The 24,474-nt window shown below is 38.3% G+C and overlaps 1 protein-coding gene across 1 annotated transcript in view; it reads right to left on the reverse strand.

The window, feature by feature from the left end:
* Positions 1–24,474, reverse strand: part of LOC104506279 (activating signal cointegrator 1 complex subunit 3-like) — a gene marked incomplete at its 5' end in the record, with an annotated part of 133,137 nt that overhangs the window by 40,019 nt on the left and 68,644 nt on the right. Inside the window, 6 exon segments of the mRNA XM_010147180.1 lie at positions 578–712; positions 994–1,105; positions 9,829–9,954; positions 12,579–12,711; positions 16,188–16,308; positions 16,409–16,546. Coding sequence (XP_010145482.1) covers positions 578–712; positions 994–1,105; positions 9,829–9,954; positions 12,579–12,711; positions 16,188–16,308; positions 16,409–16,546 — 765 coding nt within the window.

Genomic DNA, 24,474 nt, shown 5'->3' on the forward strand with positions numbered 1-24,474 from the left:
TTACCCATGTGTCTTCCCTACTTCTTAAAGCTGCTGTACCTTCCAGATTGTCCCAGTGAAAAGTAATGGCCCTGGTACAGATTTAGGATGTTGGCATGTGTGCTGGGTCAGCCAGGAAAGAGTTAACTCCCTTTACCGTGGCTGCTAGGAAGCTGTTCCTGGATGCAGAGAGCAGCACTGATAAGTTCTCAGCTGGCACTGGGGAATGCCTGCACTGAATTCAAGGTCTTTCTCCACTTCTGATCCTGCAGCTGCAATATGCAGTTACTATTCTGGCACTTCAGTATTACACCCAAGTTACTTAGGGAAAAAAAATCAGATTTGTATAGATCCTGAACATTCTAAAGGGATGTAAGGTAAGAAACAGGTGCATACAGTAATTCTGATGTAGTGAATAGATGAAACACTTTAAACATAAAATACGATTCAGGTATATTACTCAAAACAACAAAAAAAAGAAATTCGAGATCAGGGAATAAGGCTTGTCTTAATTTTGGTGTGTTCTTTTCACACATACATGTGTCTTAAAAGAGTCCTGCGTTACATATGTTTAAGTTAAGAAAATATCAGCACTTACTGTCAGAATTAAGAGCAATTCTTCAACGTTGCTTTCAGGCTTCAGCTGATCTTTGAACATCCCAATAGTTGGATGCTTCAAATAGTAATAGGAAGCAATGCGGCCATACGTCAGAGGTTCAATGCTGCGATTATCCTGTTAGAAGAGGAATCGAATATACGTGGTTCCTACATGTTTAAATAGAAACGGTTCCTACAATATTTTAAATATTTTAAGATTTGTAAGAGAGAACAGCAAAATTGATTTAGTGTCATAATTTAGCTACAACCCCAATTAAGCTCAGTTTTCAACGTTAAGTCTTACAAACAGGTGCATAGACAAACTCTAACACCTCAATCAGGAGCGTGTATCTTGCTGCTCCCAACTTTTAGGAGCATGTATCTTACTGAATCTTGTAAGGCACAAATCAGTCTTACCTCCCCAACCTCGATACAGTAGGAACATTCCAAATCAAAGAGGGATTTCTCAACAAGGCTTGAGAGGTACTTATTCATAGTGTCATGGCTCACGTCATCCAAGTTATAGTATCTAGATAAATTGAAAACAGATGCATTACATGAATACTTTCTACACTCTGAAGATTTTTAACAATAACGTCTTGTAGGAAAACTTAGAAGGCTGCTGTAACACACCCTTGTATTTGGAACAGCAAATATCCACATTAAACAATTAAACAGAGAACTATTCCCTTATATGGTCTAACGAGAAATTCATGATTCTGAAATGGTTTGTGGGAGTAACCATCACAACACAAGCATGCACATATGGAAAGATGGTAATTCACTCTGTATTAACAGAAAGGTCGATACAAATGGAACCGGACTGGCTATATTTTGTTAGTGGGAAGATTCTGCTGATTGCATATTTTCCCGATTATATAAGTATGAATGTGAACAAGCACTAATAACACAAGTAACAGTATTTTAATCTCAAGAGAAAGGAAGATAACCCACCAAACACAACAACCATTCTTACATCCCGGAACTCTGAAAATAAAAACTAGGCATACAGTGACATCTCTTGAAAAAAATAACATTACACCAATCCAAATGTTGGTGTTCATTGTTAGATTTTCATGTCAATTTATTCTCAAACTTTTGCCCTAGATTCAACCAGGCCACCGATTCAGAAAGTAACAATTAAGTTCAATGAGGAGTAAAGAAAAACTGAGCACGCTCAGGAAGTTTAAAAATTCTGAATTTAAGCAGAGCAGTTAAATCATGCAATTTCAAAGTGGCATTCAAACAAACAAAAAATCTGATGATTTACCAAAACGTGAAAATCACAGTAAAAAAGATTGTCCCTGCTCATTTATTTCTGTGAAATACTGGTGCACAAACAGGCTACCGAGACTGCTGTGGCGACGGAAGCCGCTCCTTTGTTCATAGTGGCTGCTTCACCAACAACTCCGACCCTTACGATGCACTCAGTGTCCCCCCCGGAAAAAGGGCGATGAGGTTCCTTCAGTGCTATTTTGTGCAGGTGAACAGCAGGCTGCCAAACAGTGTGCGGAGACCCACTTCAGCTGACTGTACCTAGGCGCAGCTACACCTCTGTTAGTCTTTTTAACTCCCTTCACTGCCCGTGGCGGAAAGCGCGTGCTCGCAGGACGGTATTCATCTGAAGCGTTTTAGAGACCTGCTTTGGGATGAGGTGAAATGACTAAAAAAAGGGAAATTTAGACAGTCAGATCAGTTGTTGATGCTATATTTGGGCAGACGAATCCCATCCTTTGAGTTAAGCTCTATTTCGTTTACTGTAATGCTGCTTTTAGCAGATTTCAAAAGATGGAATTGTGCTTTTAGATACTACAAACATCCTTCCGTGACTGTTTTATTAAGAGAGTCTGATGTGTATTATTATTTTCTTAAACACAGGTTTTAATACTTATCTTTCTGAAGAGCAACAGTATAACTGAAAAAAGAGCCTGCCTGCTAAATAGCAGTACAGTCATTTCCAGATTTTTTTCCCTTGTTATTAATCCCAAATTATGGGGTTAATTCTCTGATGCTTTGAATATTCACTTATAATTGAGTAAAGTTGGAGTAAAACACTACTACCATAAGGAAAAGGTTAAAAAAATGTGTTCTGATAGCAGGAAACAGCTACATTAGACAACAACAAAGTGTATCTGTATGGCACTGGAGCATTCAACTCTGTGGTATTTTATGTAGGTGTGTTGAAATGATCCCAAGTATTTAAAAGATAGCTATTGTCCAAAATCAAACCAAACCAAATATTTATACTGACTGACAAGTTTTATATGGCCACACATTATCAGCCTTACGCAAAGAAAACTCATTTTTAGCAAAACTACTCCCACATTGTTTTCAAAGCAACCTAATTTTCATGAGTCCCCTTTCAAATTTACTGAAGTAATATAGTAACGATAAAAAATGGTCAATATTTCCATCTGCACCTTTTATCTGCGTGACATCTTATCACCGAACATGTTTAGATTCTGTTTATTAGCAGAAATTACTTTGCAACATTTTGTTTACCTTCTGAAAATAATCGGGCAAATTAACTAGGTAAGTCGCTTAAGGGTGTGAAAAGATTTTCTATTTCATGCATCTAGACCACTAATGATTCATTAGTATTTTTCTCTAAATTGAATATAGCACTACCGAAATGATTCTAATTAAGGCACTTTGTTGTCACAGCATTCAGGCTTTCGCCGTATCACTGCGGCACTATAATTTGCAGTTCCACAACACCGATGATGAATACTGATGAAACAAAGGAAGAGATAAAGGCAATACACAAAATTCTTTTTTGACACTGAAATTTAAGATGGTAATTCAAACAGATTTTATCTTGTGCTCTGCCTAATTTGCAGTATTTCCCACTGAAGGCATAATGATAAAAGGCGTTGTAATAACTTTGAAAAACCATGTGAATTTTAAATTTCCTGACTTTTGGTAATTTGTTTTTTGGTCAGAGCAGTAAATATGTAGCTGCCTAATGCAAATAAAATGAAGAAAAATCTTAAATGGTTTGTAATCTTGAGTGAAGTGGTACCAGTGTGTTTTAACTGCTACCTATAATGGGGTAAATATAATTTTGAGCACACCCGCAGGAGCTTCTTGGTCACTCAGCACATTTTCCCCTAATAAAAAGCAAAGCCATTCATCTAGAAGAACTGTGTTAAAATCATGGGTGAAAACGGAGTTATCGTGACAGTAGACAGCGTGTTGATTGCACAGGCATAAATGCCAGTTCAACTGTACATGTTGGCATGCTCCAAGTGTAAAAACTGCATTGTATTTGAGTCCCTCTATGAAGCTATATTGCCTAACTATTTAATTACAGATAAAGAATAAAAACAATGCAGTTTCATGCTCACTGCATTGAATCATCTAGTCATTATTTTCCCTTTGCTATAAACAGACAGCCCACCTTTTTACCAGCACACCATTTCATTTATTTCACAGTGAAGCCCAGTTTCACAATAATTGACTTGTCAGAAGCTCTAATTTATGAGGCTGGGCTCTGTAAGCCTTCTCCTATATTGGACTCAACCTGCACACAAGCAGGGTTGAATATTTACAATGCTGTTAACAGGTGCTGAGTTGTTTAATGATTCTAATAGCCAGAAGCGTACTGAGAAAGCCAGCGGGATCACAATTACAGGCTGTTTGAACACAACAATTACTTGTCCCCTGAGAGGTGTGAAAGTCAAAGGCAGTTTTATCCTAACAGCATCTAGCACATGGGCTAGACAGGCTAACTTCTATTAGTAGTCCATTGGGAAAAAGCAGTAACAAACCCCTAGGTATCATAAAAATTTACAAAGTATGTAAAATCTAAACTATCAAAACCCAAAGGAACTTTTTACCGCCTTTTAAATAATATATATTCAAGCCCAAACCTTGCAGAGCTTAGCGAGAATAACCAACCGTGAAACATGAACTTATTTCTCTAATCTAGGGAAGTGTGGAATTTCATCAGCTGAGAGAGACAGAAGGACGTGCAGGAACATAAAATGTAGATGAAGTTACACAAAACATTGAGGATTTAATGTGAATGGTGGCAATCATTTCCTGTTTAGCTTATGTAAACCTGACCTGAGATCTCTCTGGGAAATTTTTCATCAGCCTTGAAACGGGCCTGCTATAACTGTCAATGCTGTGAAGTCATTTGTTACAGCACCGTGTTTTTTATGTTCGGATTATACGGCAGTAACAGTGACACACATAATGAAAATCGGTGGCAGCGCCGGCCAAAACTATTGGAAGAAAACACTTGCTAGCCGGGAGGCCTTTTGAAACACACGCACCAGAAGGATGGACCTACAGCGTTAACTTGGTGGCAAGGGAGTGTGCTGTCTGAGATTTTAACGGTTCTGAACGCAGAATTTTCTTACCAAGAGGTACGATGGAAGTTTGTAAATCATCAGTTGTGTTTACTCTCACCAGCCCGTGACCTCCAGCAGCTGCCACCCTCAGAGGGCACCACGGACACGGGGCTGAGCGCATGGCCCACTCGATGGACCTTCGTAGCCAGAGAGCCAACGTACCAACTCACTTCTGTTGTTAAGGCATCGCTGGCTGACCCTGGAGCCTGTGACTGGCTTCCGAAAACGCATTACAGCACGCACAAACACTGCAGACGGCGATCTCTACCCGTATTTCACTTGTACTTTCTTGCATTCATGTATTTGCGTTTGCCAGGTATGAGAAACGCATACACTGCTGTCTTCAGGCATAGTTTCAAGCATATTGGACATCGTGGTTACTTAGGAAGATCAAAAAAGTATCCAGTTGCTCCGACACCAGCAAGGCATTTACCTCCATGTCGCTGCTACTAATTAAAATGTTTTCAACAGAGTTTACCTCGTAGGATGCACTCACAGGATGAGACATCCGAGGTAACAGGCTGGGCCCCTCTGCTCTGTATCCCCCATCAGACTGGGGAACAGGAGGCGGCTCAAATGCTCAGCAGCCTGGGGCTTCCCCGTCTTGAGAGAATCAGCAAAACTCCGTTGGTGTGACCGGTTTGGGGAAAGCCCACCGGGAACTGCTTCCTGTACTTTCCCCATCCCTGCGACCCGAATACCTTCAAAGGATAAGCTCTTGTTATGTCATTGATAACAATGCCTATTTATGAAGTAAAGACACACGCACACAGATCTACATGTGACTGTAAAAGTAAGAATCCACCCCGAGAAACAGCTGATTACCGCCCCAAAATGCAGATGTGGGTAATTACTGCAGTGTGATATGCCTGCATCCTCTCAGCTTCTGTTCTTAGTAGCTACCGCCAAACTTCTCCACTTTATCGCTTAATCTCAGTTATTTTAACTTTGGTCAGTAATTCCCCTCTTCTGCTATCTTTCCAAGCCATTCCCAAAATTCTGAGTAACTGTGACTTTGTCACTGAAATACATACTATCCTGTGTGACTGGCTGGTAACAGCTGTCACCTCAATACCGGAAACTGTATCAGAACAGTATATAATCATAGCTTTAATTCAGATGTTTTAGTCACATGTTATTGTGACTAAATAACTATGGAGAGGCTCAGCTCATCATACTCAGACAAAGAAATTTGAGTGTTATGATGACAAGTGCAGCAGTCTGAGATAATTTAATTATCACTTACGCTACATTATTCTTTCACTCTAGAAATCTTTGTAAGACTGACAAAGTGAGAATACCCTCCCTTAATAATAATTTTCAGAATGAATTAATCCAACCATTTTTTTTCAGGTCTTCACAACGAATTAACACAGAGGACTGATTTTCTAAGTGTGTACATATACACACACTCTCATATGCATTTATAAATACATAAAGAAGCACATACATTTTAACAGTGATGTGATGTGTGCTCTCAGAATACCTAAAAATTAACTTCCCAAATGAAAGCTGATTCTGCTTAACTTTACACATGTTGTAAATTTCTATTTCTCTTTTACAGGACACGTATCTGGAAAATATCGTCACCTGATTTACAGAAAACGGTTCCCATAGCCATTTCTCTTTTGCAGACTGCAGATTACAATCTTTTATAGGGGTAAAAGACTAAAATAGCCAAGGAATTCCACCCAAGGAAAAGAGAGAGACAAGCCCCTCAAAACAGCCCTGTTCAAGGAACGGGGCACTTTGCTGATCTGTCTGGTATGACCTTGTCTCAGTAAAGAACACACCGACTACAGCTGTAGGTGGAAAGGAGAACACGTCCTGGTACTTGACTGACGCAGCACAGAAACTCTGACTTCATGTGCAAACTCAAAATCCTCTACGTTTAGGAATGATTGCTTTGGGGGAGGGAAAAAACAGAGAAGAAACTCGGAATACTGAGACGCATACGCTGCGATTACCAGTTTTATCTGGACCACCCCTCTTACTTGCACATCATCTCTTGAACAGCACGCACGTGACAGACCAGTACCACTCTAAACAAAACCAGCACTCAGCTACCCCACTCCCCCAAATCAATAGCTCAATTACTTCTCTTAACTAGATAATTAAAACCCACTTCACGCATTTCAAGGTACAGGGGGCCATCGAACAAGAAAGTTTAAAAGGTTTGATAAAAAGAAGTTTTATCATATGTGAAGAGTTTCAACAGTACCACTAAAAATGCCGTGATTACCTCAAGTGTGCCAGAGGAACTTCAGCGACAACTGCATGTTTAGAAACCTGGACACTTAGAGCAAAAGGATGCTGTGCTCTCTAACACCCAACAAAGGCAGATTAACATTACTTCAGCAGTACGAATTGCAGGCGTTCAGCGAGGCATTTTATGACACCAGAGTGCAATGGAATGATCCTAGATTTGCTTATGCAGCTTTAGTATACAAGTAGCTAGAACTGGCAATTAATGAGATTATAAATCTTCTGCATATAATCTAAGCCCATTATTTTGGGGATTTACAGCATCACATGCAATGACTTTTACTCTAATGAATCCCAAGGCAATTTACCAATCATGGTTACAGGAATTACGTATTTACCACTAAGGTACAACCACCTGCTGGCTGGAAAATTGTTCTTGTTTCACAGTGGAGAGAAAGTCAACAAAACTGCTGCAGGGCAGGACATGACAAACAAGATTGTACCAAGTGACACCTGGTGGGTATTATGTAACTATCCAACCCAAAATTCAGACATTGTGCTCCTACTCTATTGGGGAAAAAAAAAAAAGCCTTAAAACCTTTGGATTATGAAGGGCTGCAAATAGTTCTTGTTTGGTAATGTCAACCATTTCATATGCTCAACTATGGCACGGTGAACTCCACGACCACACTGCAATTTGTTCCAAGTTATCCCAACTGTCACTCCTCTTTTTGTCACACTCTCCTTTTCCTTTGGTGTATCTCATTCAAACACTGACCACGCTGGAACTGCCTGGCTTGTAGGAGGTCTGAAAACACCAGAGAGTAGAGTTCTTGGGTGTACTAACAGGCTCGGTTAGTAAATCTGGAAGAAACTTAATGGAATTTATTATCACGTTAAAGAACGGCAAGCATGCGCATCCACTGCATTTGCACTTGGTATCTCGAAGTGACCCCTTTGACAGTGTCAGTAATATCCTCCATTTCTCTCCCTGCACGACTGAGTAGAGAGGGAATGCTGAGTACCTCTGTGTGGATCAGACGGGGAAAGCAGCTCAGCTTGTGAAGGGTTCCAACTGCCTTCCCATCCTGCCATCATGGACACGCCTAGTCAGGATCTGTTCATCGTGTTTCTCACTGCAAAGGTTCTGCGTCTCACTGTGAAATATAGTGGGGGCCCCCCCAACTTTCTTCCCACAACCCTCTCAGGATAGCAGAACTTTTGCTTAGAAGTTGATACTGTTCCACTTTCAGATTTAGCTTTCCATGACACTGCACATTAAAAAACCTGCTGAGGGAAAAGGACCATCAGTCAACATGCCAACCTCATACTCCAGCGGGAACCTTCTTTTATACTGGAAAGAGCTCACCTATTAAATCAAAAGACTCCATTTCCATATTCTACACTGACCTTTGGGCTGTCTGTTGCATCTTAAAACCTGCCCACCACGGATACCACATGATCAAAGCTTGCCAAAGACAAATCAACAAAATCACCTGAACACAGCAATTCAAGAGCCAGACATTTTACAATAACATTACTTATTCTTTATACTAAAAAAAAAAGAGTAGTGTCTGCAGTGGCATAGTTTTTAACATAACTTGTAGTATGGGTCATGTGTAAATGCCAAAGTCATACAAATAAACACAGCTTCACCCACACAGAACCAGAATTCAGCTGTTTGTCACTCTCAGGAGAGAAGTACTTTCCCCATAATGTATTTGGTAGTAACGAAGAGAGATAATTGAATGTTTTCCTTAGTTTACAGTCCTAACACTCTACATATTTATTTCCCAAGAAGATTAGATGGAAATTCTGTTTTGTGGGAGATTCTCAGCACAGGGCTAGATGCAGAATTCAAAACTAATGAAGACTGAAAAAGAATGAAAGGAAATGATTTTATCACCTGTAGGTTCCCACCAGCAGTTGCTCACAAAGAACCCAGCTGAAAATTCAGCCAAATGTTATGGACATTAACAAGATTCCAGAAATGCAACTCTCTGGAGTACGACAAGAAATGTTTTATTGCTGTAACTGCCTAATTCTTTATTTGCCACGTTATTCTGGTGGGTGGGATCACATGATAGGTGACATACCATCTACCCAAAACGATGCTGTGGCACAGGCAGGCTGCACTGCTGGAACAGCTCCGAATGATCTGCATACCAGCTGGAGCTGCGCAGGATGATAACCATCACTGAAAATATTGCACACATGGTTTCACCAGGACACCCTAATGAAAGTAAACTTTATCACCGAGAAACAGCTGACAGCTATTCTCCCCTTTATTAAGAAAACCCAGGTCTTAATAGATTTTCTATAGAAAACTGGGCAGAACATAACAATGTGGTAGCTAAAAAAAAAAAAGTAACACATTATAAATACAATACCTAAAGGAATGTGATAATCTGAAGTTTTATTTTAGGGATGCCGATGTACCCTTCTCAATAAGGCTATTTTACAGTTGTCACTAAACTGTAAAGTTATCTGCCAAGAAATGCATTTATATTTAGAGAAAAGAATTATTAAAAAAATGTGCACACAAGTTTTATTCCATGTGTGGGCCGGTAGTGCTCCTGCACTGGAGACTGCTAAGTATTCTAGGCTCCAAGAGCAGCAGGATCACCTCTGGATCAACTCTACCCTCAAGTTACCTTTAGATTAAATTGCATCTGTGCTTTCTACTCACGTTGGGTTCATTATGAGTCGACGGAAGAAGTAAGTCCAGGTGATATAATCCATTGCATCCTGCTTAGAAGTTATAGTTCCAGCAGCAATTTCAGCATTCAAGTGGTCAGCCAGCACTTCTAACAAGCTGAAGAACAGGAAACAAGAGGACTTAGCTGACTTTACATCACAAAGACAGGTAATATGTTTTGTAGAGTTGTGCATTAAAAGGTTTATTACTTTTAATCTGAAAATATATTTATCTTCCGGTAAAAGAGAAGAGGGGAAGAAAGGGGAATGTAATTGCAAGGTCAGTCATCTTCTTTACATGATAGTGGAATGAAGTTAAAATTATTTTTTGATTGGACCAAGAATGCACAAGTTTAAGTCATTCATGGAATGTATTCAGTTGGAGCTACTCAGTGGTAACTTCTGCATACTGTATGTTGACCATATGATCACACTGGTTTAATCCAAGAGAGAGTCATATGGAAAGACAAACAGGAAATGAAACAGTGGCAATAGCTTAGCTAATACTTGACAAATACTTGAGGGCTATTAAAATTACATCAAAACTGCTTCCCCCAGATTTTGCCTCATCTTCATCCAATTGTTTAAAAAAAAAAACAAAACCCAACAACAAAAAACCAGCAGCTACTTTTACCCAGAAAGATCTAAACCTCAGAAACACAGAAGAACAAAAGCAGTTTAAAATTATTCTTACAAAGTAAAATACTGTTCAGTGTCATTAAATGGAACAAAGACCTCCATTAGGGTATCTAATGAGATCATGCCTGGCTAGACTTCAATCCGGGAATGGTAAATATCCTTAAGGATCAACCTAATTTCTTTTGTATTATGATCTTCTTTTCTTTCCCTCCTGTTCTTTCCCCATTGCTAGAAGTAAAGAATAATTTGGTACAAGCAGCTGTTTTACGGCTCTGTACCACTGATTACATGCTTCACAAGGTAAGAACTGCAGATGTTCCACCCAGACTGTCCAACAGAAACTGGACAGATGATTCAATAACTGTTCCCTAATGAAGAGCGCTCTCTCTTCTGCTTCTAACGTGCTATATTTCAGACCCATGGTCAGTGAGAGCACAAGGCCTGTCATACCAGTTGTGTACTCAAGTCTTACAACTAATACATAGACAACGGCTTTTAGAAAAAAAAACTTTGATTAAAAAAATCTGAAGTTTAATTTTACAAATTGGAAATACTACACAAAGCTGATAAATCTGCTCTTTGGTAGAACAGATGGAAGAGCATTCTAAAATTAAAACCCCTCGAAAAACCCCAAACCATTTCTCTTTGAAGCTGTGGAGCCTCTTACTTCAAATACTTGATCATAGAAGAGACGAAGACAACTCTCAGTTAATTGGTTCATAACCTGCATCGAGCTCAATGAGATTTCTATTAACATGTGAATCTTTATCTGAAAATTTATCAAATATTCTTTGTTTCTAGTAAAAAAATGGAAAATATCCAACTACAAAGTAAATATGTACACACAAAATGAGCTACTAGAAATACAGAGTATGCATAGTATTCCAAATGGAATCAGGGTGTGATTCCTACTGTTATACTGAAGATTTGATTTCTTTATTTAGAAACACCACTTACCAACAAACAGAGAGATTTCCTCGTTTATGGTAGTGCCTACAGTCTGGGTATATCACCAAAATGCTCATCACACTGCTCATTTGACTGATTAGCTATCATTCTGAAGAAGTTCAACGCCTGGCCTTCGGTGGTAAGTGCAATCTATATGTTAAAAAGTGTGGTTTCCTAAGGAAGTGAAGCACGTGTCTCCACATTCTTTGTTTGCAAAAAAACTGTATGTCTGCCTGTGCCCCACAGAAATTAACCTTCAAATAGACCAGCCCATTTCAACTACATTTCACAGGTGGATAGCACTCTCAAGCTCCAACAAAGTTCCTGACCAGACAGAGGTCCCATTACCGCTGTGTTGAGAGATGAAGTTTCCTTAGGAGAACGATACCATGAATTGCTCATCACTGAGAAAAGCTTTCCGCAAGGCTCGAGCTTTGTTAGGTGCCTGAGAATTCCTGCATGAAACCTGCATCTGGAGGAGACTGATGTGACCAGTTCTGCTCCCTGCTGAAAAACTTAGTATGTTACAAATATCAAAACCAAGGCATGAGCTACATTCTGCCGGACAGCAGACTTGGTCGATACGAAGTTCAGAGAGGCTGCGAAAAGGTGATGTTCAACATTTCCGACAAAAATTTTGCAATTTTGAACTGAAAGATGTGTAAAAAGAGTATTAATAATAGTTTACACCTTGCCGATTTCTTCTTGAACTTGTGAGACTCTGAAGAATGCAATATCTACAATGGTACAAGTATTCTAGGTGAAAAGTGCTAGAAACCTTTTTTTTTTTCATATTAAGAATCTGTCGCAGAATTTCAGAGAGAGTTCTGAGGATCATGTATAGTTGTCCTACACGCTGGCCTTTGAAGAAGTGTTTGTGCTCTCATTCAAATGTCTGAGACAATGGCTCAGAACCAGAAAGGCATTTGTTGTATTATCTGGGAATGGACTAAAGAGCCCAACAGTGCTTCAAAACTCATGGAAGAAAGGATTTTTCTGCATAAAGGAGGTTAATATTTTTTGGAAAATGATTTTCCTCTAGCACCCCAATATTTAGGAGATGCTCATCACGGGAATTTCGTTTCACTTTTCTGCATCCCTCATCTGTTGTACTGTTTATCGTTTGATGGGCTTTTCTGATTGCTTTATCTTTACCTTGATTCCACTGGGAAAGGTTCATAAAGGAATTTTTTGTAGAAGTCTTTCTTAATGTCATGAACCAGAATTACAGCTTTTCCTTGGTCATCAAACTGTGGTCTGCCAGCACGTCCCATCATCTGAAGTACATCTGCCAAAGAGACAATGAGGTATAAACCAAATGTATGTATCTGAAAGAACAAATAAATGTATTTATGTCTGCATAATGTGCAATACAGGATTTTTGGATTTCTTTGGCCTCATATGCCCTATTGGTTTTGACATATCTGATTTTTTTTTCCCTCCATCTCAGATAAATTTACGATGAAATTTTTTCTGGCAGAGACAATCTTCCTGCATACTCGAAGACCACACACTGCAATAGAATCCAAGCTTACATCTCATATAAAATTCCTCTGCTCTCCTTCCATTCCACATCCAATCCTCGTTTGAAGACATGCAATTAAAGACGATGAGGAAGAGAACTCATGAAGCCTACAACGGCAGCTATTATCTCCTAATTTTCAAGTATCTGACTTCACAATAACAGAAGTTCCTTGTATAGCTTTTCTGCTGTATATGATTTCCTGGGATTTAAGTATTTTAGAGATAAAATGGGAAAGGCACATTCGAATTACTGACAGCTCTGATCTTTACTACTCAAACTCCAGGACAAGTTATATTAGTTATTAGCAGTGGAGTAGGGATGGGTTCATACTGTATGCTCTCCCCATCTCAGATAACAATACACAAATTTAAAAGCAGGTACAATTAAAGCTGACCTCTACTACTCTGCCTACACATCATTACTTGCAAATACTAGTTAATGATTTCTGTAACACTGAAAATGCTACTTTATACAGAACACCTTCAACTTGCTACCCGGCCACCAAGGTAAGCATGCTTATCATTTATTTGTGTCTTCGCATCACCCGAGAAGGGCATCTGCATCGGTCGTTGGGCGTCTCGCTCAACAGAGCTCTGATTCCCTTTTGGGAGCCTCCAGCTGCTATTTAACTTTGAAGAAACAATGGAAAGCAATTCATAAGCAAGTTTTACCTGTTTATTTTAAAACTTTTTGCGTTCTGTGCATTCTGCATGAGCACAGTCGCACCCAACGAACACGTGGCTTGCAGTACCTGGCACTTTGAAAAACGACTCCTTTGGCTTCAGAATCAATAAGCTTTTGGCCCAGTGGTCAGTTGGGGAAGGAAAAGCCAGAAGGTATAGGATGGGATACAGCAACAGACCGTGGTAGGAGAAACAGCCCAATGATGATGAACAGTTTTTAGTAACACATTTTCACTTGCCCACCCATGAGCTATACAGAGAGCAATGGTTTTTATCAGTTTATTCCTTTTACTAATTTAGGAGTGACATGAAAATGTAAAATAAACTAGCTTGAAAATTATGTTTCTGAATAGGTATGAGCACTGGAAGGTGATGAAACAGCTTCTTGCTATTCTAATGTGGTGAATTAAATCGTGCATGATACCATATAGGAAATGGATTTACCAAAAAGTGTCGGGAAATTATTTTTGCCAATATCCACTATGAAATTATCCAAACCCAATATTTTCTTTACTGACTATACGTTGCCTGGCTGCTTTTAATCACTGGACTCCTGAAATGTTAAATATGATCCAACTGGCTGACTAAATGTCTGGTAACTGAGAAAAGGCCCTCCCCAAAACCTCTGACTTCACTCAAAGAGCTTTTTTACTTATTTTGAGATTACTGAACACTCCAGAATGATTCATTCTGCCCTCAGCTGCTTCCTTGGAGCCAAATACATCCCTGATACAGAAAGGTAACTTTAGCAGGGAAAATCCAAGTTATATCATGATGGAACAGTGAAGGCATAAGGTATTGTTAAATTTTGGAAGTATTTCAGAAAGAAATTCATTACATTTTCATTTTACTGCTGCTGCAAAACTGCACTACCTATCCACAGAACTTCCAGATGAATAAATATTCTCTAGAAAGTTAAAAATAAAAATGCTCTAAGCAAACCACACCACATGTTTCTTCATAAAGCAAGGAATCTGCATTTTCTGTTGCAGTGCAGACAACAAAATTCTAAATGCTTTCATCACAGATGGTGATATTCCATCCACCCCCCTCCCCCCCCAAGTCTTATTAAAAATTCAAGAATTGAACAAGCCCCAGTGTCCACGTCACCTGAATTCACAAAGACCACAAAGAGTGAGAGCGTAAGCATTCCCTAAAGCCCTTGTGAGTACTTGCAGAATGTATGTCTAAAACAGCACAGTCAGTCCTCAGTGCTTATCGAGGTTTCTGATTTCTTTTGAATATATTATTTTCCCTATTACTGATCTCTGACCGTCCCACAGATTCAATGTAAAATTTGAAATTTCAGTTGGTTTCTTTCCTCATCACTTTTCCCCCACCAGGAGTAAAGTCAGTTGTCACTACCCTTGCAGTCAGGACGAATGAGATACTACGTCTCTCCAGAGACGGTTTGTACCAAGTTTGCATGAGCCGAAGTCTGTCACAAAACACAAGTGCGCGTGGCTAAGCTCCTGGTCATATCAGAATCTCTGAACAAGAGAGTTGGTCTGGAAATTGATCCCAAGTTTCCTGCAGAGCACCAACCACTAAATTAAGTTCTGTGATGGGTTACTTGGAGAAGCAACCCCTGTAGTATTTTCAGTTTGAGCTTTTTTTGATTAATAAGCTTCTCTTGCTGGGAAGACAGCGCGTGCTTAAAAAGATGCAGGCTCTCTATTTACATTACAAATAACATTTAGATTGTCCTTAGGCGTACACATTTCTGGCGTAGTACAGGATTATTTAATGATAAACTTGCTCTTGCGAAAAGAGAAAGGGAAAACAGAACAGGAAACCTGGAATAAATTTAGCTTGTCCTCATTCTTCAAGCTTAGTACCATCCAGACAAATACTCTCCCTGTCTGAACTCTGAAAGAAGTTCTTCCATGGTTCACTTTCTTAAGCTTGTTGAAAACACCACAGAACAGTTTATGAAAAGTGGACTTTACTGGAAGCAGAAGATAATATAAGTCTATATCAAAACAGAAATTCAAATATTTAATTTAGCTGCTTATTTCTTAAGTATCACTTACCTGAAGTACCACATCACACTGAAGATATTAGACTAGTTAAGATTTTTTGTTTACTGGCAAGTGGCTACATATAAATTTTATGTTCTCATACATGTCTGATTCAACTGTAGTACTGCAAACCATGGCTACGTTTACTGTTCAAAATCTGTTTCTATTTTAAAAATATTTAGAAAATGAAAAAAAAATATTTGCATGTATGAATATTTCCTTTTATACAATTAACTAGGTAGCTAAATATAAGTTTATATTGTCCCTTCAACTGCTTAATGTCTATTTTGGTGATACGCATTAAAGGAATTTAGGATGAAAAAAGACTGACAAAACAGAAACATTTTCATTACTAAATAAAATCTGAAGAGTTCCCTTACAAATTGCATGAAACAAAGAAACCCCTTCCTCAGTGCTCCTTACTCTCTGCCCAAATTAGGTATTTTCAGTGATCAGTTACTAAATAATTCAGATCATTTGCATATGCCTGAGATACATTTCAGCTTATGAACATTTCCATAATTTATGTGCGTACCTGTAATGGGATAATCCACGTAACGCCTTGTTTTTCCATCGTAGTATTCTGTTCCTTTAACAATTACTAAATGAGCTGGAAAATTTACACCCCAAGCTAATGTGCTTGTGGCAATAAGAACCTAAAACAGAAAGCAAGATTAATGAGGTCGGTCTACAAAAAGCCAACTTTTAAATTTCCATGTAAAACTCCTCACTGCAGCACTCAAGGAAGAAAGGTACCTGGATTTTGCAGTTCACAAACAATTCTTCCACAGTTTTCCTGTCTCTCTCATGCAGACCCGCATGGTGCATGCCTATTCCAAAAGCAAGTGTCAGCTTCAGATTTGAATCTCTAACTGTCGCTATAATGTCATTCATCTGTAACAGAAAGGACAGCTGCATGTTTTAAAACAGAATGCTCACAAATTTCAAACTTTCAAGGTCTTTATTATATTTTTTTTTTTTTTTACAGTAAGGATGATTTGCTCGACGCTGTTTATACACAGAGGAAAACAGAGTCTTCAGCCTCCGAGCAGTCTGGTTTTACTCTAAAAAAACCCCTCCAATACTGTATTAATGATGGGGGAATACAAAACGCACATGAATTTGTTGACACACGGAGTAGCACAGATAAGGAAATGAAAATGCTGAAAACATCTTTGACAGGTCTGGCAAACGCTGTGCATTCTGCTCTGTGTTTGTTTAATGCAATCCCCAGTATCAAAGGGGTTAGAACGGGTATAAAAACACAGCAAATCCCTGCAACCAGTAACATAATAACAGTCATGAAAAATTTGGCGCTCTCTAATGCCTATGAAAAAACAGACACAGTTTTATAATTCTCCAATCATTATTCATCAAAAAAAATTTCCTATTCACATGCTGAAATGCAGATTAATTCGAAAAATTTTTTTTTGAGTGTGACTTTGCAATTTACAGACTCAAACCCTGTAGTGAAACCCAGCACACAATAAGTGTCTTCATTTAAAAATTGTACAAGTCCAGACAAAAAGCTATTTTTTATTACTATTACTATTTGTTTCAAATCTCATGCCAATGCCTACTTGCAATCAGTTCAACTATATTTCTTCCCTATGTTTTCAATTAGTAAATTCCATAATAAGCTCATTCACTTCTGTAGGTGACCTCTGTGAAAAGCCCCTCAGTAATAACAAACCAGAGCTTTATAACTTCTGTCTTGTTTAGCGATTTTACCCCCAATATTCCTTCTGCTGTTTTACTTCCAAGGCCATTTGTTATTTTATGTGATTTTAATATCATTATAGCCAGGAACTTTCAAGTCTCATCTCTTATTAGTGGTTTCCTGGTGCCATCAGCAGTGGCACGATGATACTGCATACTTCTGGGCAGCATCGGTCATGGTTAAGCTGGGAGGTACTGCCAAGGGTAATGAATAACTAGTACTGCAGAATAAATTACTCAGGGTCACTGACAAATTTGGACTGAATATTCAGTCTCATCTTGGACTGAGTATCTCTAAGTACTGAGATGTGACACCTGCATGGCTTCAGTGATATCCTCGTTTCCACTTGGGAATCTGTGGTGTCACACTTCCGATGTTCAGAACTGTAACCTTCTCTAAATGTTTCCCCCATTTTACAATTCTCAGACCTTAATGTTAATAAAATTATTCACATACCTAAACCCAAGTAACATATGCCACTACTATTATAAAAAAAATCCTTAAAGGGCAATAAAAAGCCAAAAAATACAACAGTCCATATTCAGGATTAAAGCCAATCCAACAACAAACAACATAGATGTTGTAAATCAATCCTGTCAGGATGAAAAAAATAACAAAGCATTTAAAAATGTCTATTTTTTGAAGCAGTATTGACTAACAGAACCAAAACTCATGAAAGTAACAGAGAACCCAATTTAAAAAAAAAGACTGTTCAAGTTTTGGCTTTGTCCAATCAATCTGATCTGTCAATGGAAACTCCTAAACTTTATTTTTCCTCACAATGTCGTCGCCTCAATATTCCTGAGAGTTTCCCATATTATGACACATGGAAGGTTTGTTGTATAAACTGAGCTGGGATGTATAAAAGAAAAGGATGCTTACAAAAGAAAAGAGTGAAAGGGACTATAAAGCACTGAAGGGAAAGGAAAGGGAGCAGAGAATAAAAAGCAATGAATTGAGAAGTGAAGAGGGAATAAGTCTATTTAGGACAGGGAAACAAGAAGTGGGGTAGATAAGCAGAGGAAAGAACTGAATGAAAGGAGGATATGTCAAAGGATAAGGTTTATCTATCTAGACACAATCAGCAAACCTTTGATTTCTCTAGTCAACATGTAGACATGTGACTCCAGTGTAGACAACATGAATTATGACCCATCCTAAAGATTTTTTTTCTTTAAGACAAAAAAAATAGCTTGACAAAATGAGAACTTGCATGCCATTTTCTCTGCAATTATGGCCATCGACATACATTACTAAGTATGTTTTCAAACTTATTAATGCTTTTTGTGCTATGGATTTATGAAGTGGTTGTAGCGCTGCAAAGGCTCCTTATGCTTAGAAACTTGGAGAAGTGATGGTTGTATGTACACATATGACAGGGAATTAAGATGAAAAAGTAGAAAATGGCACCGGGAAATATTAGAAAAATAAATTAAAAAATTAATGCATTTACATTTTAGTCGATTTCTGCATTAAAAAACTGACATAAATTTAATTGCTGAATTAATTTTTCTCCTCCTTTTTGCTAGCCGGAGTTAAACCACGACACCCACCAAGAATCACCACCTTATGATAGTTACGTCTTCGATGTAAAGGAAGAAGCCAGTTTCAATGATATTTATTTCATTATTCACATGAGAAGAATTTGGTACTGGGAAAATAATGAATCTAAACTCCTTTTTCCTCTAGAAAAGTACCAGGATCAAATTAGCGGATCTGAATTACTCTATCGTGATTAGACTGCTCCTTCAGCACATCCACTTTTACAGTGTTAGTTATTTTCAGTACAGAATCCCAGCTAAACCTTTTTGCCATGTAGCTGCCAGCATAAAACATCCTAAATTCACACTGCTGGGAATTTATTCAAAGATGTTGCTCTTGCTTTTACAATCAGTGGTGGTTATTTTTTTTTTCCCCCTGAGTTGTATTACAGCGGTGGCCTGTGGTGCTGTTAGTCATACCTGCAAAGCAGTGTAATTTACCACAGGCAAACTAAAGAACCCTTAGCAGGAGAGCTGGCGCATGTACTACTATCCTGTCATTTTAGCAGCAGGGAATCCTAGTAATTTTTAGCTGACCCCTTACTTTCACATAAATCAATGCAATAAACATAACTATTTTACCCACAGGCACAGCCCAAGGCTTAAAATTCTCATGACAATTTATTTAAAAATATAACTCTGTTATGTCAGCGGAGTGTAAGAATATTGTAACTTTCTATGAAGAAATAATGGCACAATTAATAGGTTCATTAACCAGAAACAGACACAGCATCGTGACTAGAAAACAAATCTAACATTTCTGCATAGTTATAGCTTCATTTCTATTTATCTTTCTGAACACAACTGTAGTGTTAGCTCACAAAAGGGCACAGATAATATATTTTCTCTTAAGAACAGAAAAAGTGTATTAGAAATAATATAAGAAATGATACATAGAAATAATATAAGGAAGTACTTCTATCATACTGACATTAAAAAAACCCTGTACAACACCGATGCAGGAAACTGAATCCAAGGATGGATTTTTCCCTGGACTCCAAGACAGGCAGGATTGGGCCCATGCGTTAAAGCTTTTGCTATCCTTCACAGATTTTTTGATGAACAAACAAAAGTATCTCTTATGCTTTCCTCACATTAGGTTGATTAGGAATCCACCTTTTAATTAAACAACCTTTGAAACCAATTTGGGACACTAGTGGTGTTGCAAAGTATTTATTTTATATAAAAAAAGTTTATTTCTACATTATATATTGTAATCTCTGAACAAGCTAGATTTTTCTCAAACTAGTAAGTAGTAATTTTCTTTGTTCCTGCACATATGTAAACTGTTGAACCATTTACTTTAAGCTAATAGAACTTTTTTATATTTTAAATTTATTATACTTAAAAAGCTTTTGTAGAAAGATAGGATTCCATTTAAGTAGATACATTACCCTGTGCCTGAAATACATTCCAGTCAGAGTATAATTCAGCAAGTTGATGACAATGCTGGCTCCAAAAGAAAGGAGGAGACCAGATTGGACAAGAATGAGCTAACAGATTGTGCAGCCCAATTCTGTCCCTTTGAGTGTGATATATTGTTTCAAGATGCTAAAAACCCATACTTTCTCAAAGCATATCTGTTGTGCTGGTTTTCCCATTTTCACAGAATCCTCATTATTAGTACTCTGTACTCTTTTCAAAGCACGTCAGACTCAGACCATATGCCACTGAATAATGCTTATCAATTGTCTAAAATGCCCAATAGAAGAAAGATGTGCCAAGCAAAAGAATCATGAAAGTTATGAAGTCTTTTACAAAAATAATTACATATTTCACATCTGCTACAGATGTTAAGTGAAATAAAAACATCTCCGTGTTATAACTAAACGTTAATTTTTTATGACACACTTTTGTGTCATAAAACCAACATCTTGTAGAAGGAAGTTGAACTTCTATAATGAGCGAAACACTTAGAAATCATTCTTGGGTACCCTCCTGATCTTTAAAGGCAGAACAAAAAGTCATCTTGTAAAATTACTTTTGATGAAGAGTTGACTTATACACCAGAACTCTCTCACACAAATAAGATGCCTAAAACACCTCAAGTAAGATTATTCAGAAACATTTTAAAATATGGTTTTAAACTGTTGAGATACATTATTAAAACATACACATTTTGCACTAAAAATCTCATCTAAAAGACAGCAATATACCTATTCATGACAAAGACCAGATTCTTCTATTCCTGTTTTATAGCACAGCATTACCTCAGAACATTAACATGGAGATAATTGGTTATTTGATTTAAAGGTTAGGGAAGGAAAAGTCATCTTCCGTCTTTCCAACAACTGGGATTTTTTTTTTGGTTGTTTTTCTTTCGTTTGTTTGTTTTTAGCAATGCAAAACAGAACTATATGGTAAAGTTTAATTCACTTTCATGCACGTGTCTCTGCATATTTCCACAGAGTGTACACACATATACACAAATCCCTAATTAGCGCACGTGTTTATACACTCAGACCTCTAAAACTGCAAAATCAGTATGGGTCCGATTCGTTGTTGTGAAGTTAATGAATACCCTTAATTCTTGTGTCCCTGAATGCAGTGAAAGCTGGCTATTGCCTGGTACTGAATATCGGTATTGAATATTACAGTAGGTATGCTTGTGCTAAAGAGTTTTAGTTATTTCAAGAGGTTTCATAAAGAACAGCCTTAACAAGATGCAGATGGTAAAATGATGCACAAAGCAGAATGTAAAAATCATTGTGGTTAAAGTTATAACTGTGTACATGGGTACATTTCTTCTCTATCCTTGCACTGTTAATATTAAAAAAAACCCAAATATCTGGCAAAGGAATAAATGTCTTAAAAAAACCCTAACAACCCAAAACAAATAAGAAAACACCCTGCTTGTTTGCTGGTGAGAATTGCATTCTAACTTCAAACAGTAAACAACAAATACTACTTTGTACTTTTGTTTTAGGTTAGAAACAAAAAGCAGTAAAAACATTAGAGAAAAATAAATAAGCTGAAAACTTGATTCTAATAAATTATGTTGTAAAAAGATTGCAACATCTGCCGCCACCACAGATGCAGATGCAATGTTTGAAAGGGAAGGACTTGTTCCTCTTCAGTTGATGTAGCACAGTAAAACTGATCTTTACCCAAGCTTACCATCACAAACTGGTGGCACTGCCTGTTTCCAGAAGGATAGTCTGAGCTGTTGTCCCTTTTAACAAGGTAAGTAATGGGTCACAAGCTTGAACGTGACAGTTCTGGCTGACAGCTCCAAATCAGAATGTCAGCTAGAAGTGTATATTCAAAAATCATCTTATGATTATACAAACAAAGCAGGGTAAGTGTAAGGTTTTTGGGTTTGTTCACTGGCACACTGGCATCAATGAACAATAAAAAGAAATGACGAATTAGTAAATTTACAGGGACAATCTCCTCCTTGAGATGCACTGCCTGTTCATGTTTCTGTCACGACGCACCTGTGCCTCGTAAGTGTAACTGGGGCAATCTTTACGGAGCGGTGTCTAGTGAAGAGTCCATGAAACCACTGCCAGAGGCAAGGAAGGCAGCTCGCTGCTTCTTCACTCTTTGGTGAAAAATAAGCTCTCTGTTGGGACTGCAAGCCACAAGATGGGCAGAGAGCCCATTTCGGAATGTGTATGGGCAATGCACCTTACAGAGTAAGAAAAAACCCCAGCTCTAAAGCTTGAAGATAGGTTAACTCTTCTTTCTTCTTCTGCCCACTCATACTCTAATTTGGGCAAACTGTGGCAGTTAATTCCTTAAGAACTTCTGCACGCCCTATGCATAGCAATTGGCAAATGTAGGGACGAACTCTGAAGTATCAGCTAAAATCTGAGTAAGTAGGGTATTTCAACATCATGGGAAGCTTCCTTGCTCAGATTAACTAGACATGAGGTATCTGAGTAGGCATTTCTTCATCAAAAGCATGCACATAGCCTGAAACTTGGTTGGATAGAATCTATTATACACATCTATCTAACTATGGTTGTGCAGTTTCCCGGTCCAGCAGAACTGGAAAGCTTATCAGTACTAGAAACAGCAGTTTTCATCAAGTGCTGTTCAGTCTCCTGAAGAATGACTGCTGTCTCAACTTTCTGAATACTGTAGGCACACCGGTACGAGCAGGAAGCTGTACATGAAATTCAAGGAAAGCATCCAGGAAGAACCTTCTCCCAGACCGAATGGAGCTGCCCGTAATATATATTTTCTGTAGATGGATGTAGAACAAAATTCCCTCTCAACTGTAATTCAGTTGCCCCTGTTAGGCTCCTGACTCCTCTGAGGGAAAGAACATCTGGTATGGTTCCTCCGTGACCCCAGGTATGCTGCTGTCTGCTTTGGTGGCAACAGCCAAAGGGTTGATTCTGTATGTCATTCATATGTACAAACATGTATTCCAGAATCTTCCTACAAGAAGTTCATGTCCTTTGAATATACCTGACTGAAACACTGTCTGAAGTCGATACCTGGAGCTGGGTGGCAGAGATGGGGGTGGATTTGCCTGTTATCTGACAGTACTGTGAAGAGAAGCAGTCTGGAGGTTCGTGAACCCTTCGCACGCTGCAAATGAGAGCCTGGATGGGCACGGCAGGGAGACTCTCCACAGAGAAGATGAGGGAAGCTAAGGTGATGGCTTAGCTGATAAACAGGTAACAGAGATCCAGTATTGGTCTCTTCCCCAATCCAATCTCTCCCCCACAAGGCCTGAATCTCCCTATTACCATCACATAAAAGCTGCCATGCAGGGTAACAGAGAAAAATTACTTTTAATGGCTGTAAGAATATGTGTCTACCCCAGTATCAGTCTCCCGGATGTTATGGATGGCATTGTTTACACCATTTTAAGAAGCCTTATGAAGTCTATGCACTGGGAAGCTAACAGAAACACAGATGAAGATTTGGCTATCATGTAGCAAAACCGATTACACCATTAAACAAAACTAACGAATCAATTCTCAAAGGAATCTGATGTCAGCCAAAATTAGTATCCTACAAATAAGACTGAATGAAGAAAAATGCCAAGGCGTGCTGTAAAACTTGTAAACTTTGTATACACCCACTTATGAAAAATCTCTTATATCTCAACATATTTCACAATTAACAATTACAAATATTTTGAAAAGAAAGTAATTTGTCTGTAATTTCCCCTAAAGGAACACTGGTTGGCAAAAACCACACGTGAAAAACTGACAGGCAACACAAAAAGTCGTTTTAAGGCAACGACCATTTGTATCTTCCGACTGGTCCATTTTTATCCCACGTGGTACTGAGAAACACTTGAAATATTTGGGCACGCATTTAAGACAGGGAATCATAGAATCAAAGAACCACAGAATGGTTTGGGTTGGAAGGGACCTTAAAGACCATCTAGTTCCAACCCCCCTGCCATGGGCAGGGACACCTTATAGCAGGAATAAGGTAAGCATTCACTAGTTGTACTTTTAATACTTAAAAATGCTGTAACAATACAGAGAAAATTTTGTGTATTTTACCTAGTCCAAGCTTGACTTTAATATAAGTTAAAGTTAGAATTTGTAAATAAATAAATTGCGTGTAAAGAATTAAGCAGTACATCCACA

This window comes from Eurypyga helias, unplaced genomic scaffold (genome assembly GCF_000690775.1).
Source record: "Eurypyga helias isolate BGI_N326 unplaced genomic scaffold, ASM69077v1 scaffold3280, whole genome shotgun sequence".
Lineage (NCBI taxonomy): Eukaryota > Metazoa > Chordata > Aves > Eurypygiformes > Eurypygidae > Eurypyga > Eurypyga helias.